General features: G+C 39.1%; 1 protein-coding gene across 1 annotated transcript in view; it reads right to left on the bottom strand.

The window, feature by feature from the left end:
• Positions 1–10,506: 10,506 nt before the first annotated feature.
• Positions 10,507–14,639, bottom strand: part of ITGB6 (integrin subunit beta 6) — a 53,101-nt gene continuing 48,968 nt past the window's right edge. Inside the window, exons 16-17 of the mRNA XM_085325834.1 lie at positions 12,606–12,772; positions 10,507–10,621 (exon numbers count right to left, since the gene is read on the bottom strand). Of these exons, the coding sequence (XP_085181960.1) occupies positions 10,520–10,621; positions 12,606–12,772 (269 nt within the window). The 3' untranslated portion in view covers positions 10,507–10,519. The remainder of the gene's footprint in view (positions 10,622–12,605; positions 12,773–14,639) is intronic.

Genomic DNA, 14,639 nt, shown 5'->3' with positions numbered 1-14,639 from the left:
CCGGCGGGGAGGAGGGGCGGCGCGGCCGCGGCGGGCGGCGGCCCGAGGGGGCCGCCCGGGGGCCTGGGGTCCGGCGGCCGGAAGAGCTGCGGAACCCTCGTTCACAGCAGGGACGTTCAGCGCTTCCAAGCCCAGTAAACCGGGTTACTTTTAYTTTGAAAATCGCCAGAAAACCGCGAAACAATTCTCTGGAAATTGCTGAAACCCGCGTTTTGTAGTTCCTGCCCTGCGGCTAGCGCTGCCGCCCGCAGCTCCGCACACCCGCCCGGCGGCTGGGCTCTGGGCTCGGTCAGCGCCCCAGCCCGCGTCCCCCAGAGTTTTCCCCGCCAGAGCAATCCCCGTCTGCCGCTTCGTACCGCCCTTACGCGGCACGGTCCCAGCAGCTGCTGCTGAGTTCCCCTTCGTCTTACACAAGCCGGGAACAGCACAGGGGCATCAGAAGTGGCACCTCCAGGTTGAGGGTAGGGCAGTTTCACCGCAATCATCTTTGATCTGCTCAGGCACATTTGCACGTTATTCTTTGTGCATCGCAGGCAAACATATAAGCTTAATATATTTTTATATGTACAAGTTTACATATAAATGTATAAAATAAATTCAGTGTCGAAGCACAACCACAGTGTAGTCTCTATTTCCATTAACCTCTGTCCCACCTTACCCACTTCCATCATGACACAAGGAAGGAAACACAAACTGCTGGGTTTGGGGAAGCTTCGGTCGGGTAGTTTGGCAGGAGAAGGAAAGGGGAACCGCGACGCGAGGGAAGCCGAACGCTTAGCAGTGGGAAACTGGCGGTTGTTCTCCCAGCGTGAGGGATGGCAACAACGTCTGGCACAGAACAGCCGAGCAGCAGAAAACGGTGCTGACCCAGCTAATCTAAAAGCCTCCTGACTTTACCAGACAGAATGGTTGCCAACGTCAGGGAATTGTGATACATTTTTCGTGAAAGCTGCAAATTTCAAAAAGAGACAGATTTTTAGAGATAGGCTTGTTAATGAGCCATTTTTGAAGATCTGGCCATTCCTGAGCTGCCTCAATCCCTTCATGACTGTGTGGCCACCGTTTTGAGCGGGGAGCTCTGGAGAAGGGCACTCTTGCCCGATCCCAGGGCTCAGTACTGGGTCCCATCCTGTTCAACTTTTTCATCAATGACCTGGATGAGGGGACAGAGTGCCTCCTCAGCAAGTTTGCTGATGATACCAAGCTGGGAGGAGTGGCTGACACACCTGAGGGCTGTGCTGCCATACAGAGAGACCTGGACAGGCTGGAGAGTTGGGCGGAGAGGAACCTCCTGAGGTTCAACAAGGGCAAGTGCAGAGTCCTGCACCTGGAGAAAAATAACCCYRTRCACCAAYACAAGCTGGGGGCTGACCTGCTGGAGAGCAGCTCTGCAGAGAAAGACCTGGGAGTGCTGGTGGATGGCAAGTTGACCATGAGCCAGCAATGTGCCCTTGTAGCCAGGAAGGCCAATGGTGTCCTGGGGTGCATTGGGAAGAGTGTTGCCAGCAGGTCGAGGGAGGTGATCCTGCCCCTCTACTCAGCCCKGSKGAGGCCTCAWYTYGARYVCTGTGTCCAGTTCTGGGCTCCCCAGTACAAGAGAGACATGGAGCTACTGGAGAGAGTCCAGCATAGGGCTACGAAGATGATCAGAGGGCTGGAGCATCTGCCCTACGAGGAACGGCTGCGAGAGCTGGGCCTCTTCAGCCTGGCGAGGAGAAGCCTGAGGGGGGATCTTATCAATGTGTACAAGTACCTGAAGGGAGGGTGTCAAGGGGATGGGGACAAACTCTTTTCAGTTGTCCCATGTGACAGGACAAGAGGCAGTGGGCAGAAATCGAACCGCAGGAAGTTCCACCTGAATTTGAGGGGGAATTTCTTCCCTGTGAGAGTGACAGAGCACTGTAAGAAGTTGCCCAGAGAGGTGGTGGAGTCTCCTTCTCTGGAGATCTTCAAGGCCCGCCTGGACGCAACCCTGTCTAACGTGCTCTCGGTGACCCTGCTGAACAAGGAGGTTGGACTAGATGATCTCCAGAGGTCCCTTCCAACCTTACCAATTCTATGATTCTACCCTGCTCCTGGGCCCTGCGGAGAGATCATGCCGTGTCTGTGCTTCCGCATTTAAAAACTGAGGTGCCCCAGTGAGCACAAGCAAGGCTGTTCCGGGCATTGGGGGAAAACACCACCACAGGATGATTTTCTCCCTCATTTCTATAACAGCAAAATAAATACGTTCTGATCATAGATTAGTAATAACAAATATGTCAAAAATATTTTTGCAAATAGTTTGCTAAACACAAATTACCAATTTATTAATTCTGAGTAGTTTTACTTCCTGTTTTCTTTTTTCCTTTGCTAGTCAGACTTTCCTCTTTGACTAAACAGCTCTTTAGTGTCTTGGATCTATTCTACTCTAACTGAACTGGCAAATCCCTTGTAGTACAGCTGCAGTTACCCTGGTCAGGGTATTTATAGCTAAGCTACACAAAGTTGATTACTGGAACAGAACATCTTTGCTGGTATAGTGGCTTGTTAAACCAATGTGGTTGGCAGTATTTTCTGAAGTAGCCTTAATGACATTGTTTATATTATCTTGCAAGCTAAACCTTGTAACTTTTCGATCTTTTAAATTTTTGTATTTATTTTTTTCCTAAACTTTGCCTGTCTGTCTTCCTTTAAGGCAATTTCTGTAGCAGCCTGTCTCCTTTATTTCCTTTTCTATCTGAAGTCTACTTTTTCTAATAATTCTTCCCTTCATTTCTCAGCTGATCTCTGTTTTCTGTCTTCTAACAAATGTATAATAGATTAAACAAATGTAACCACCCCATATGTATATGCACTTGTCTGAGCTTATTTACCTTCACTAATCCTGTATTTAATATTCTACCTTTTTCCTGTATTCTTCTACCTTCTACCTGTATTTGGTAGTTTATGTACCTCCATCTGTCTATGCTTCGACATTCAGACCTCTATATTGGGCCTACACAGATACTAAATGCTCATTATGGCCCCATCTACAAATGCAAGTCCTCATCAAATTCACACTAGTTCGATTTTCTCACAAACCCACTGCTTTCCCAAGACACAAGCACACAGAGCCAGTGTGTTGTGTGTGCAGCATCTTCCCATGCAATAATCTCTGTCCCTACCCTTAAGGCCAAAGGAGAGGCCTCTCATGTTTCCCCCCGCCAGCCAGCAGGGGATTAACAAAACAGAAAATAGCCAGCAAGCAAAAATAGGACTAACATTGCTTACATCAGCTGTGCCCAGCAAGCAATAATTCAAAAATTTTCAGGCAGAACCACTTTCCTAAGTCCTGCTTTGCTCTGCAAATCACAGTTCCTAAGTGGTTTAAGGGGGGGGGGAAATCAAATATTGCAGTACTTTTATGTCTAATGTGGAATAAGTCTAATGTGGACTTGCCTTTTGCCCATTCCTATTAGTTTCTCAAGGCCTCTCCTTACTTTTTCTTTTCCCTTGTGAGATCCTTGGCACAACCATACCTGGTATGATACTCATCTTTCCAAGTAATACAATCATTTTTTTTGCCATTCTTGTCTTTTTCTCATAAGGGTTCACCTTGCACACTTATCCAATGTGCCCCCCTCCAAAAAAGCTATTAATATTAGCATGTTCATTCATGTATTGAGCAGAAATTACACCAAGTATGATCAACATTTGACAAATGCTATGTTTTTTAAACAACCTGATAAAACCATCATGTAACTGCTTGGCAGATAGCACTGCATACAAAATTTGCCCTCCTTATATGCATTTTCCCCACATTCAAGGCTTTTAGCAAATCCTCACTTCATTCCCTAATACATACACACTAAAAACAGCTATTTAACATAGCTTTACCTACAGCTCAAAAGGAGTACACACACATTTATAAATTATATATACTACAGTTCCAAAGACATCTCAGCAGCAGGGCCAGAAGGACAGAGAGTAAAATGAAGGATGAAAAGAGTTTTTTGCAGCATCCTAAACACGCTGTCAGCATCTTTGCCAAGGAAAGCTGAGACAGCATGGAAGTTGGTGTGGCTTTCTCCCACTCTTTGGACATATTCTTTTGCATTCCTTGAGAGAAGGAAAGCTACCCTGTGGAGATGGCAGGGTTCTTTGATTTTTACTTGGTCACCTTTTACCAAACTTCTGAGAAGAGCCAATGTTAGTCAGGGCTTTGACTGGAAGGGTAGAACAAAACTAAATCACACTGGCACAATAAAGAGGGAAATTGTATGCAAAGAGCAAATATTCAGTAGAACTCTATTTTTGTCTGCACACTATTTTTTTTGTCTTCATGCAACTTTTAACTTCTTCTGCTTCTAGCTGACCAGAGTCTGAATTTATTGTCCTCAATGCCCTATACGTAGAGACATTTTGCAGAAGTATTTTTCTAGCACAGATTTACAGAATTCAGAGCCATAATGTGCAGCTGATGCAATGATTAAAGCATTTCAGGAACTCTGTCATGTAACTGACCTCAGCATTTTAAGTTAAATCTTCATATCTAGCAAAGAAGCTAATCTGATGCTTAAATTTTAACAATTTTCATGCTTAAAATGACTTTAAGCCTTTGTTTATGCCCCCTGAAATCTTTAAGGTGACTGACTTTCAGCACTTTGCTCATCTGGGGTCAGCATTCTTAAAATGCACATGGTTTCCATTAAGGCATACACAGGGAGACTCACATTGTTAGTACTGTTCTAGCAAAATCAATTTTAGAATAAAACAGAGCATTTTTGCAAAAGTTTGCTACAAAAGAACAGATAATGTGCTCCCAAGAAAAACTGTTAACATGAGAATGTAGATTCATGTACTGAACAGACATTGTAATCAATGTTACACATATTACAATCAACATTCTACAGACGTTATCTTTTTAAAATAATCTGATAAAACCATGATCTAACTGCTTGCCAGATATTTTTGAAAAAAAATATAAATCTCATAAAACTTTTGTCACTTTTGTTTTGTGGTTTAAACATGCCTGCGAGATCAGTATTTTTCTCTGTGTTTTTTAATCATATGCAAACAGTTTCATAAGCAGAATCATTTCAGATTTGCTTGGCCAAGTGTGGGCAATGAACCAATCATTCACCGTAATTATATTCAGTGACAAGCCTCTCATTTTGATAAAGCTCGGCTGATTAACTTCTGTATTTGCCAGATTTAGAACTGGAATCCAGAACTTGTAATGTACAGGAGGGAGATGCTGAGCTGGTTTCTTGCAGCCGCTGCCCCGGACRGTATGAAGCAGTAGCTGTAAGTACTTAGGGATGAACAGGAGAGGTACAGACCACTGTGCCTGTAAATATTCAAATTCTGTTGCTTGACCAGGGCTCATTTGCTTGTTGTCTTGTGCATTGGCTCATGACACATTACCGTGGAGGACTTTCCCTGCAGATACGGAGGGGGAGCAAGGGGATTAGACACTTTTGTAATGATTAATTGATTTTAAGGATTTTTAGAGCACTTAATCTGAACTATACCTTTCTTGGTTTGATATCTTTTCAGGCTTAATTTCTCTAACAATTTTAAGGTTATAGTTTTTTTTTTTTAATTTATTTTTCTTCTGTCTGTCATTTTTCAAATCTACCGTAACCTAAAATAGAAGCAACTGAAGATTTATTACTTGGTAATTACACTATAATTATAGGTCTGATTTTTAAGTCAGTTGAGAGTTTTAGAGGAAGCAGGTTTTAACTGCTCATCTAAGAAGATCAACAGGAGAGACAATTTGTCTTTGAACTAGTTATTAACTTTGAAGCCAGAAGTTTGCTGTGCGTGTTTTTCCAAACACAGGTAACATCCAACTGCTGAACACTAAATAAAAATTTCCTCTTTCTTCATACATAAAGAACTTGGTTTTATTTATCCTCCTACCTCATCTAAATTTGGAGAGTAATGAAAAAAAACTACTATTGAGAAAACTTACCCTGTGGAGAAATGGTGTTTGAAAAATATCTTGTGCTTTCAGAATCTTGAAGTTGGTTCTGAACTATTTCTATTTGAATGTGGAAATTTCTTGAAACAGTTTTAAGTTATCCTATTTAATTTAAAATAAATGTAAGCTGTAGTATAAATAATGTGAGGAAGGGAGAGGTTGCAATGAAAGACAATTTTGGGTTCTCTCTGCTCTTTGTATTGTGATTGGTAGAAAAGCAAGAACTTTGCAGCTTCAGAGCACGTTTTGACATACTAAGACCTTGAAAAGAAAAAGCCTTTTCATTGAACTGTACTCTGTGTCATTGTTGCGTTTCATTGATATTTCTCTTTATGAACTGATACGTACTTCTGTGAAGACACAGAAAAAAAGTTTCCAGGCATGAACCATTCATAGAAACCAACAAAACTGAAAATATTTAGACTTCATGTAGAAAAAATTCTAAATGACACATCCTAGGCATACAAATCATGCAATCATATCCATTTCAGTTTTCACAATCCACTGTGAGATGCAAGAGGACGTGTTCTTATCGTGTGCCTGGAGAATACAATAGACTTTATATAGTTCTATCAGAGACGTAGAGGAATGCTGATTTCCTGCTCCAAGAAGCAAAGACAACAAGACACATGAATTTTCACTACAGGAGAAAAAGGATTATTAACTTTTAGATTAAACAGAAAATAGGCACTTTGCCATGTGGTTCCAAAAAGGCAATGCTGTTAGTACACTTCCAAAATTAATGGATCTTTAGCTTTAAGTTATGCACTTCAGGGATCACTGTATAAAAAGAATGCCTTGAATAGCCAATGACAAGATTGCTTACAAGATTCACTCATTAACTCATTGCCTTAAAAAGAAAAAAAAAAGAACATCCAGATGTGCTAAACTGTATTTAAAAAAAAGTCATAAAATGAGCTCTACAGTAGCCAAAGCATGAGAAATCTGCTAAGAATACTCAAGTCATGTGAACAAGTGATAAGGTCACGTGGTAAAACGGAAAATGAATAAAAAACAATGAAAGTGTATTTCGACAAAAAAAATTTACTTAATTTTACAGTCTTTATTCAAGGCCGAATAATCCCCCTTTTACAGCAACAAGGTAAGGGGATTTACCTGCCTCTTGCAAATGGACTGAGATAAAACTGTCTGCTTGATTCTTTCCTTTAGGTTGTGTGCAATCAGTTTTGTGGAGCAATAACTCCTTTATGCCCACTGGAAAAGGAAAACAAGCAAGGATTACTGTATTATGATTAACAGCACGTGGAGAGTATTGCACTTGACATCTGAGTCTTGTGTCCCAGACTCATTACCCACTATCTGTATTACAAAACAAAGATAAATGCAAGCTGGACATAAGAATACAGGATAACATGCAACTTTTAAAAATCAAATGAAAAAGTTATCCATTTAACATACATTACTGAAATTACCATTTTGCAAGATGTCAAAGATACACAAGTACAATAAAATTGCTGATGATCATTCTTTTATTTAGTTTAACTCTTCAGTGAATAGAAGTATTTCTATTAAAAATGTTTTGGCCTTTCTCAAGGTCCAGCCTCAGGTCAAAACAGTACTCACGAAAAGAACAGAAAGACTTTTCCATCCCACTCACCACACACAAACCCGCTGATAATTTGGTGGAAAAAAAGGAAAGGAAAAAACAACTTTCAAACAAATGCTACAAGACAAAAATAATACAATTAACAAAGAAGATGAACACCACTCTTGTTTCTAGGGCAAATTCCAAGTAAGACCTTGAAAGCTCTTTAAATCTAGGATTTTAGTCAAAATTTATGATCTAAATTAATGCTGTTAAAAGAAAGCCTAGTTATTGGATCTCTGTCAATGAGAGAGGTCTTTCTCACTAAGCCCTTCTGTTTTCTCTCTTCTGATGAATTCTTAATTATTCAAGTGATTTTCATTCTGAAAATTTTGAATATGCACAGAAAAGTTACAGTACAATCAGAGCAGAGAAACTGTAAAACATACTGCCTGTTTTCTGTATGTCATTAATGATTTGCAGTAAGATTGCTAGGCGGATTAATTGGGCTGTAAACATTATCTCCATACCCTTTTAGATCTTTGCTGATGAGCAGAAGATGCAAATAATGGGAACAATTTGAACAGTTTTGTGAAATGAAATCTCCTGTAGAAACAGGGAATGCAGACCACCAATAGATTTATGTGAAATGTGAACACGACCTCAGGAAAAACCTTGGAATACTGAGGAGTAATTTAATACAGAAATGGTTGACCTACGTAAGAAGGGGTCTCAGCCCCACTACTGAGCTGCAGAGTCAGCCATCTCAGAAACAGAAGGTAATTAATAAACAATAGAGGTGTTTATCACTTTAGCAGTAATATTTTTTTTCATAAAAGATTGTCATTTGATGACTTTTACTTTTTTAAAAAAAATAATGTAACAGCTATTTTCCATAGGCTAAATCCAGATTGCCCTAGTCCTTTAAGCAATCCTGAACCCAAGTGGAGTCTGAGACTAAAGTCCCACTGAATCCATGGGGCCAGCTTTACACCCAATGTGATTATTCATGTGCTAGGGAAACCGGATTGGGTACCATATATAACTTGCACTAACATCTGTGGGATTCCAGTGGCTGGAAGGATTGCAGATTCAGACCTTTGTCCATGCACAACTTTCATTACGGGATATGCAGAGTGCAGACAGGACCCTGTAATTAGCCTGCTCCAGTTTAATGATAGCCATCGTTTCCTTCACACTGCAATCATTTTGTATTTCATACATGATTACAGCATCGCCTTCTTTCCAAAGGCATCTGATATTGTTTGTTTCTCTTTGCACAGAAATAGATAACGTAGGTTCTAATCCACTAATAGACAGTATTAACCAGTTTGTTAAAACAAAAYAATCTTTGTAAACCAAAACTAATAGTTTCACTGAAACTAGATTCTCATCTGCAGCCATTGACTCCAATAGGCTTTGAATTAGGCCCTAAAACAGGCATCTATAATTTCAGTCTCACATCCAGTCACTGTAACGGATATAGAGACTGAAGTTGCACAGACTTTGTAAATATCTATTGAAAAATGGATAACATCAAGTTTTTAGGTCAAATACATGATTTACGTTAGGGAATGTACATAACTGGTTAGTCCGTGATATGTGTCAATATACCTTTGTTCTCTAGTCTTTCTCTTTCATGTACATTCATATGTACATTTTCACCATCTATTCCAGAACATTAAAAAATACAGAGAAAAAATGATTAAAGAAGTAAACTACATTACTGTTAACTTAGAATAGTCCAGTGCTGACATTTTTATGCCATCATGTTAGCTGATTTTGGCAGAGATTTTTTGCTACTGATGTGTATGATAACAGCATTACAATTTATGACAGGTCATTAATAACTGTAGTTAAAACTGAGATTTAAAAATCCTCATTAGTGTCATGGAAATGAATATCAAATGAAATTCATAGTTCTACTTGCTGCCTAGTTTGAAAAACCTGCCAAAAAGTGCAGAATATATTATTTCTCTCACAAATAAATGGTTTAGTTGCTGGGCATTGAAAAAAAAAATCATAATTTAGGATATATCAACAAAGGACTACTGTCTTTATGTGTGATACTAAGTCTTTGTACGTGAAATTTTCCTGTATGTAAAGGGCTCATGCCACAGCCCATGAGAGGTTTATTTTGAGTGCCTAAATAGGATGGAAATGGTGAAAAGACTTTTTCTTTTGGTAATCCTCTGGTTTAAGGTTTCTCRTCTGGGTTCTCTAATTTACAAATATTTCTTTTTCGCTCTGGGTCCTCTCTACTAGAATTCAAAGGAAAGAAAACAAAAAGCAATCTATACCTGGAACGAAAAACAACTATGCAAGTGAATAGGGTTTGATATAGCTTCCCCTGAGATAACTTCAGGGAGTGGATTCTTAAAGAACATCAAACAGGAAGAGATTCAARGACACAGAAGGAGGGAAAAAAGACAAGAAAGCGAATTAGAAAGGAACTATTTCTAGATACCTTGGATACACGCAAGACAGACCATAACACTAATCATTTCTAATGAAAAGTTACTCAGTCTCACAGCTGATACGAGGAACCTCTAACCTCAGTAGTTTAAGCAGCATTCATGAAAAATTTATCCTTTTTAAATCTAAACCAGCCCACCAAATAAACTGGTAAAAATACATACCTAAACTCAAATATATAGCATTGCATGGATGAACAAGGTAATATAAAACACATTGTACACACTTAAGTTCACAAAAATAGGCTTACTTATGATAATTTTTAATCCTCATTATTAATGAGAAAATTAAAATTATTGGTGATGCCATCTTTCTAAGATTGGTTCTGGGATGCTTTAGTATTCAAGGTCTTTTAAATGTTCCTATTAATTTTTAGTACTAATATGTTATCTATAGTTTCCCCAACACAAGATATATTTTCTCTAACAGAATTATTATGTCACTGCAGCGTGCAAACAAACACCACATAATCAGCTGAGAAGAAATAAAAGCAAAATAGTGTTTTTAGGTTTCTCGCCAGTAAAACTAAGCTTGTAGCGTTGGAAGCACTAATAAAAATCTTCAGTCTTGGCCACTTTTTGCTTTTCTTGGTTCTTGTAGGTTACATTTTTAAAAGTGGTTGTTGAGCCTCTGTACAGTGGATTTGTTCCCTAAAAACAAACAAACAGAAGAAATGCAAGTCATTGTGTGTCATCTTGCCATTGCTCCAGCTGCAAGCACACGGAGCTGCAGAGCACTGATCTTGACGCACCTCTTCAGCAATGGAGTAACATTGTGCCGACAGTTCCTGACCCAGCCTTGCYGTGCAAGACATACATGGACTAACCAGCACCCTTCTGCTTCCTAACGTGCGCCCTGAGAAAGATGACTTGTGCCGTACTTTGTGGGAACTTACTGAGAAACTGGGTGAGGCGAGAGGTATGCCTACCCTGGTGACCTGTCGCGAGCAGCACGCAATCGCGCAGGGCAAACGTGCAGCAGCCTAGGTCTGCCCAGCACAATCTCCGCTCTCAGGCGGTTTTTGGTTCACAAGCTTCCTAGACCAGAGACAATGTCTTTCTTCTTTGGATTTATCTAAATGCATTTTGAACCCATGCACACTTTTAGCATCTACAATAACCTTTGGAAAGGAATTGTACACTTTAACCAAGTGTTGTGTAAAAGCATGTCATTTGGCTTGTTCAGAGCCTGCTATCTCATAGTTCTTGTCGAGGCAGTGAACAAATGCCCCGTAAAGGTGATGCCCATAAGGCAGTGAGCAAATGTCCCATATTCAATTTCCCCATCCCATTCAATTTTATAGACCAGTATCACACCCCTCCTTCAGTTACTTCTTTTCCATAGTGAGCACTTCTGGTCTATTCTTTGTGCAGAAGTAATCATAAAACTTCTGACCACTTCGGAATGGACTGCAGTAATTTATATTCCAAGCCATTAAAAATCAGATCAGGCTACATGAGGTAGCACAATTCAGTCTCAAATCAGAAACATGCTTATTTTCACATCTGCCTTCCAGATTAAAGTAATGCCCATAATCAAACAATACTGTATCAAAGATGTATTCCAGCTTATGTCTGATATGATTTATGTATCAAATGTCATGGTTGCACAATTCTAAAAATGAAAATATTTTTCCAGCTGTGAAGTGTTAGTTAAYGTGGTCCTCTTACTTGAGACACATAGACTACCATGAACTGGGAGGAGGGTTAAATCCCACCTCAGCTTTTAATACTGACCTCTTACTCCCTTTGCATCGTTTCCTTTTGAAATAGGAGAAAAAAATAAAATATTTCTATCTAGTATATCCTTCTTTTCCCTCTTACCATATATAGCTCTCCCAAAGGATTAGCAAAACACTCCGAAGTGGCCCAGCCTGTGAGTAACCAATTTTTCCTGTCTCAAAAACTGGCAGGCAGTATGTACTCTTGCAGAAATGTTGCAATCATAAGGTTTTGGACAAGAATGTAGCTGAGTAAACTGCAACGTATCACATATCCTCCCGACACTCATCAGAATGCTAACTTAACATTCATTTTTTCAAAGAGCCTCAGAAGTTTAAAAACTCTTGCAGAAGAACAAAAAAAGCCACAGGCAGACGGGAAAGAGGAAAAGCGCACATATGGTATAAGCTTGCATTAGACATGTGCAAGCTATAGATAGAAGCTAAGCCCTAGATTTCCCTGTCCTTTTACCTACATTTTGGACAGCTTACATTGCTCCTGTACATAGGAGTGGGCTCTCAGCATAACAAGCAACCGATAATCTCCCCTTCCTAAAACAGCTCTGCTTGTGGGAGGAGGGGAATAGCTCTGATAATTCTAGAGACAGTGGCCAAATTTGGTAAGATCAATCAGAGGCCAGGTATCGACCAAAAAAAAAAAAGAGTAAAATAAAGCAATAAAAGACTGTTATCTACAACATTGTACATGTGGAAGAAATTAAACCAGGATATTGAACGCTAGTTATCTCTAAAAACTCATTATTTTAATTTATAGAATACTAAATTTAGTGAAAATCTACCAGTACAATCTAACATTTTAAAAGATCAAAGCAGAAATGCTAACAGAATTTTTCCAGACATTGGCATTCAGCCAAATTAAAGAAAGGCTTACAAAATTAATGCCTGTAACATACCGTTTGCCATTTGGCTTTAGATCTTTCTGCTTCAAACTTGGCCACTTCTTTTCCGTCCTGAATCGACACCAGTAATTTCCAGATACAAAGTAAAACAACGCCCATCAGAAGGATAGCAAGGGCAACACCTACCATTATCATTGCGATATTTGGAAGTTGTGGGCAATCTGTGAAAACAGAAGCAACTGTGATTGTGGGATTCCGTCAATAAGTTGTAGCTAATTAAAAAACAATCAGGCTGCCTACTGTGGTTCCCATTTGCTGGGAGCTGTACAGGCATTTTCCMGCAAGTCCATATTATCTTTCTTCTGCTGGTTCGTTAGTGGGTTTGTGAAACTGGCTGAGAAGTATTGCATTTAAAAGTTAGAAATGTAATGAAGTAACATTCCATTGTGCTTTTACAATGTTGATTAGCAGCTGCCTGATACAGACCCACGTTGTGAGAAGAAAAGTTAGAAAATTACTTTCAGATTTGTGCCATTATAATTCTAAGAAATAGGGTTGGGTTGACAAGATTATGGATTTTATAATGTTATCACTGAAGTTTTACTTCTTTAATTTATTGATATTCAATGTGTTGCAAAGGAAGAGATCCTAGGTAGATCTTTATCAGAGTAAAAACATCAATGACATTTAGAAAAAGGAGGAAACATTTCATTCATGAAAGCAATGAGGAAAAAAGTTACATTGGATTTGTTGAGAACATTGGACTTGACCTCTATCTAAATCAGTAGATTTTTGGAACAGTTGAACAGGAATCTCAGACTACCAAATTCTGGAGCAGTGACAGATTTGTAGCAATTAATTTTCAGAGAAATAACGGGGAAGAAAGATGTTGTCCTGAAACTCTTCCAGAACAAAGTTTCAAGGAATTCTGCATTTCAAGATTTGCAAAATATTTTATCATACAGTATTTGAAACAGTCAAAAACAAAACCGGAAGTTTTGCTTAGTCAAAACACAAAAAAWTTGATTCACTTAAAATAACACGGATGGAAAAACTGTCATCCACTTCAGTGATGCAGAGGTAAGCTCTAGAAAATAACACTGCAATGGATCTCCTTTCTTTTGCATAAACTTGGAAACATTCCTATGAAAATATGAGCACAATCTTGGCAAAACTGAATGCTCAGATGCAAGTGCTAAACATATGTCATTTTAGACTCAGCTGAAGGGGTAAAGTACTGCTGCTCCTAATGACTGAATCTGGTGAGTTATGGCAGAGTTTGGGCCGACAGAAGTGCTAAAAAGAAAATGCTGTTTTAAACAAAGAGCACAACTTTCAAATAAAGGCATCAGATAACACAGTTGTCAAGGGGTAAAGACAGAATTTATCTAAGTGAGAGGGATTGCCATTGCACAGACATGTGGTCACGGGTTTATCATGCGTCAGGAAAACGCACTGCACCAGGCAGTGCTAATGGAGGTCTACTGTAACTGCTGCTCAGTCTGGCACCTGGATGCATAAATTTCCCTCTATGAATTTACATGCACATTACAAATGTCCAGATGGGACATTAGTTGCAAGTTTGGTCCGACACATTTCAACCAGAGACACAAATTCTAGATTCTGTATTTTAAATGTCTTTCATTTTCTCTTCCACAGGTAAGTTACAAATGTGTTAGAGCTGCAATATATTTCCTAACAGCTGCTCTAATATTTGTTATCCTTTTTTTTTTCCTGTAACTACTAGCAGTCCAAGGCTGATGATGAGATTTAAAAGTACAAATTAAATCACTACAAAATCAGTGTTATTCCAGAAAATAATTTCTTTCCTAAGGATTCAGCATAAAAGTAATCATGTAAAGACAAGCAGGCTCATGTTTTTCAGCAAATCACAATTAAGATATTATAGTAATATTAAGAGTTGTTGCTCATGAAAGTCAGTTTTACAAATGTTTCTGTTGAACATGGAATGAATTTTCAATATCCTTAAACCACAGTTCATTTGGCTTACATGGAATATATTTTGCATTACTGTTTTGTTTGGTGGCATTTATTTATCCAATTCAGAGCAGTGAGTTAATGTTCTGG

The sequence above is a fragment of the Rhea americana genome, unplaced genomic scaffold, assembly GCF_003343005.1.
Source record: "Rhea americana isolate MKP2758 unplaced genomic scaffold, rheAme1 scaffold_124, whole genome shotgun sequence".
Classification (NCBI taxonomy): domain Eukaryota; kingdom Metazoa; phylum Chordata; class Aves; order Rheiformes; family Rheidae; genus Rhea; species Rhea americana.
The sequence above is the reverse complement of the archived record's forward strand: the minus strand, read 5'-3'. Positions and strand labels throughout refer to the sequence as shown.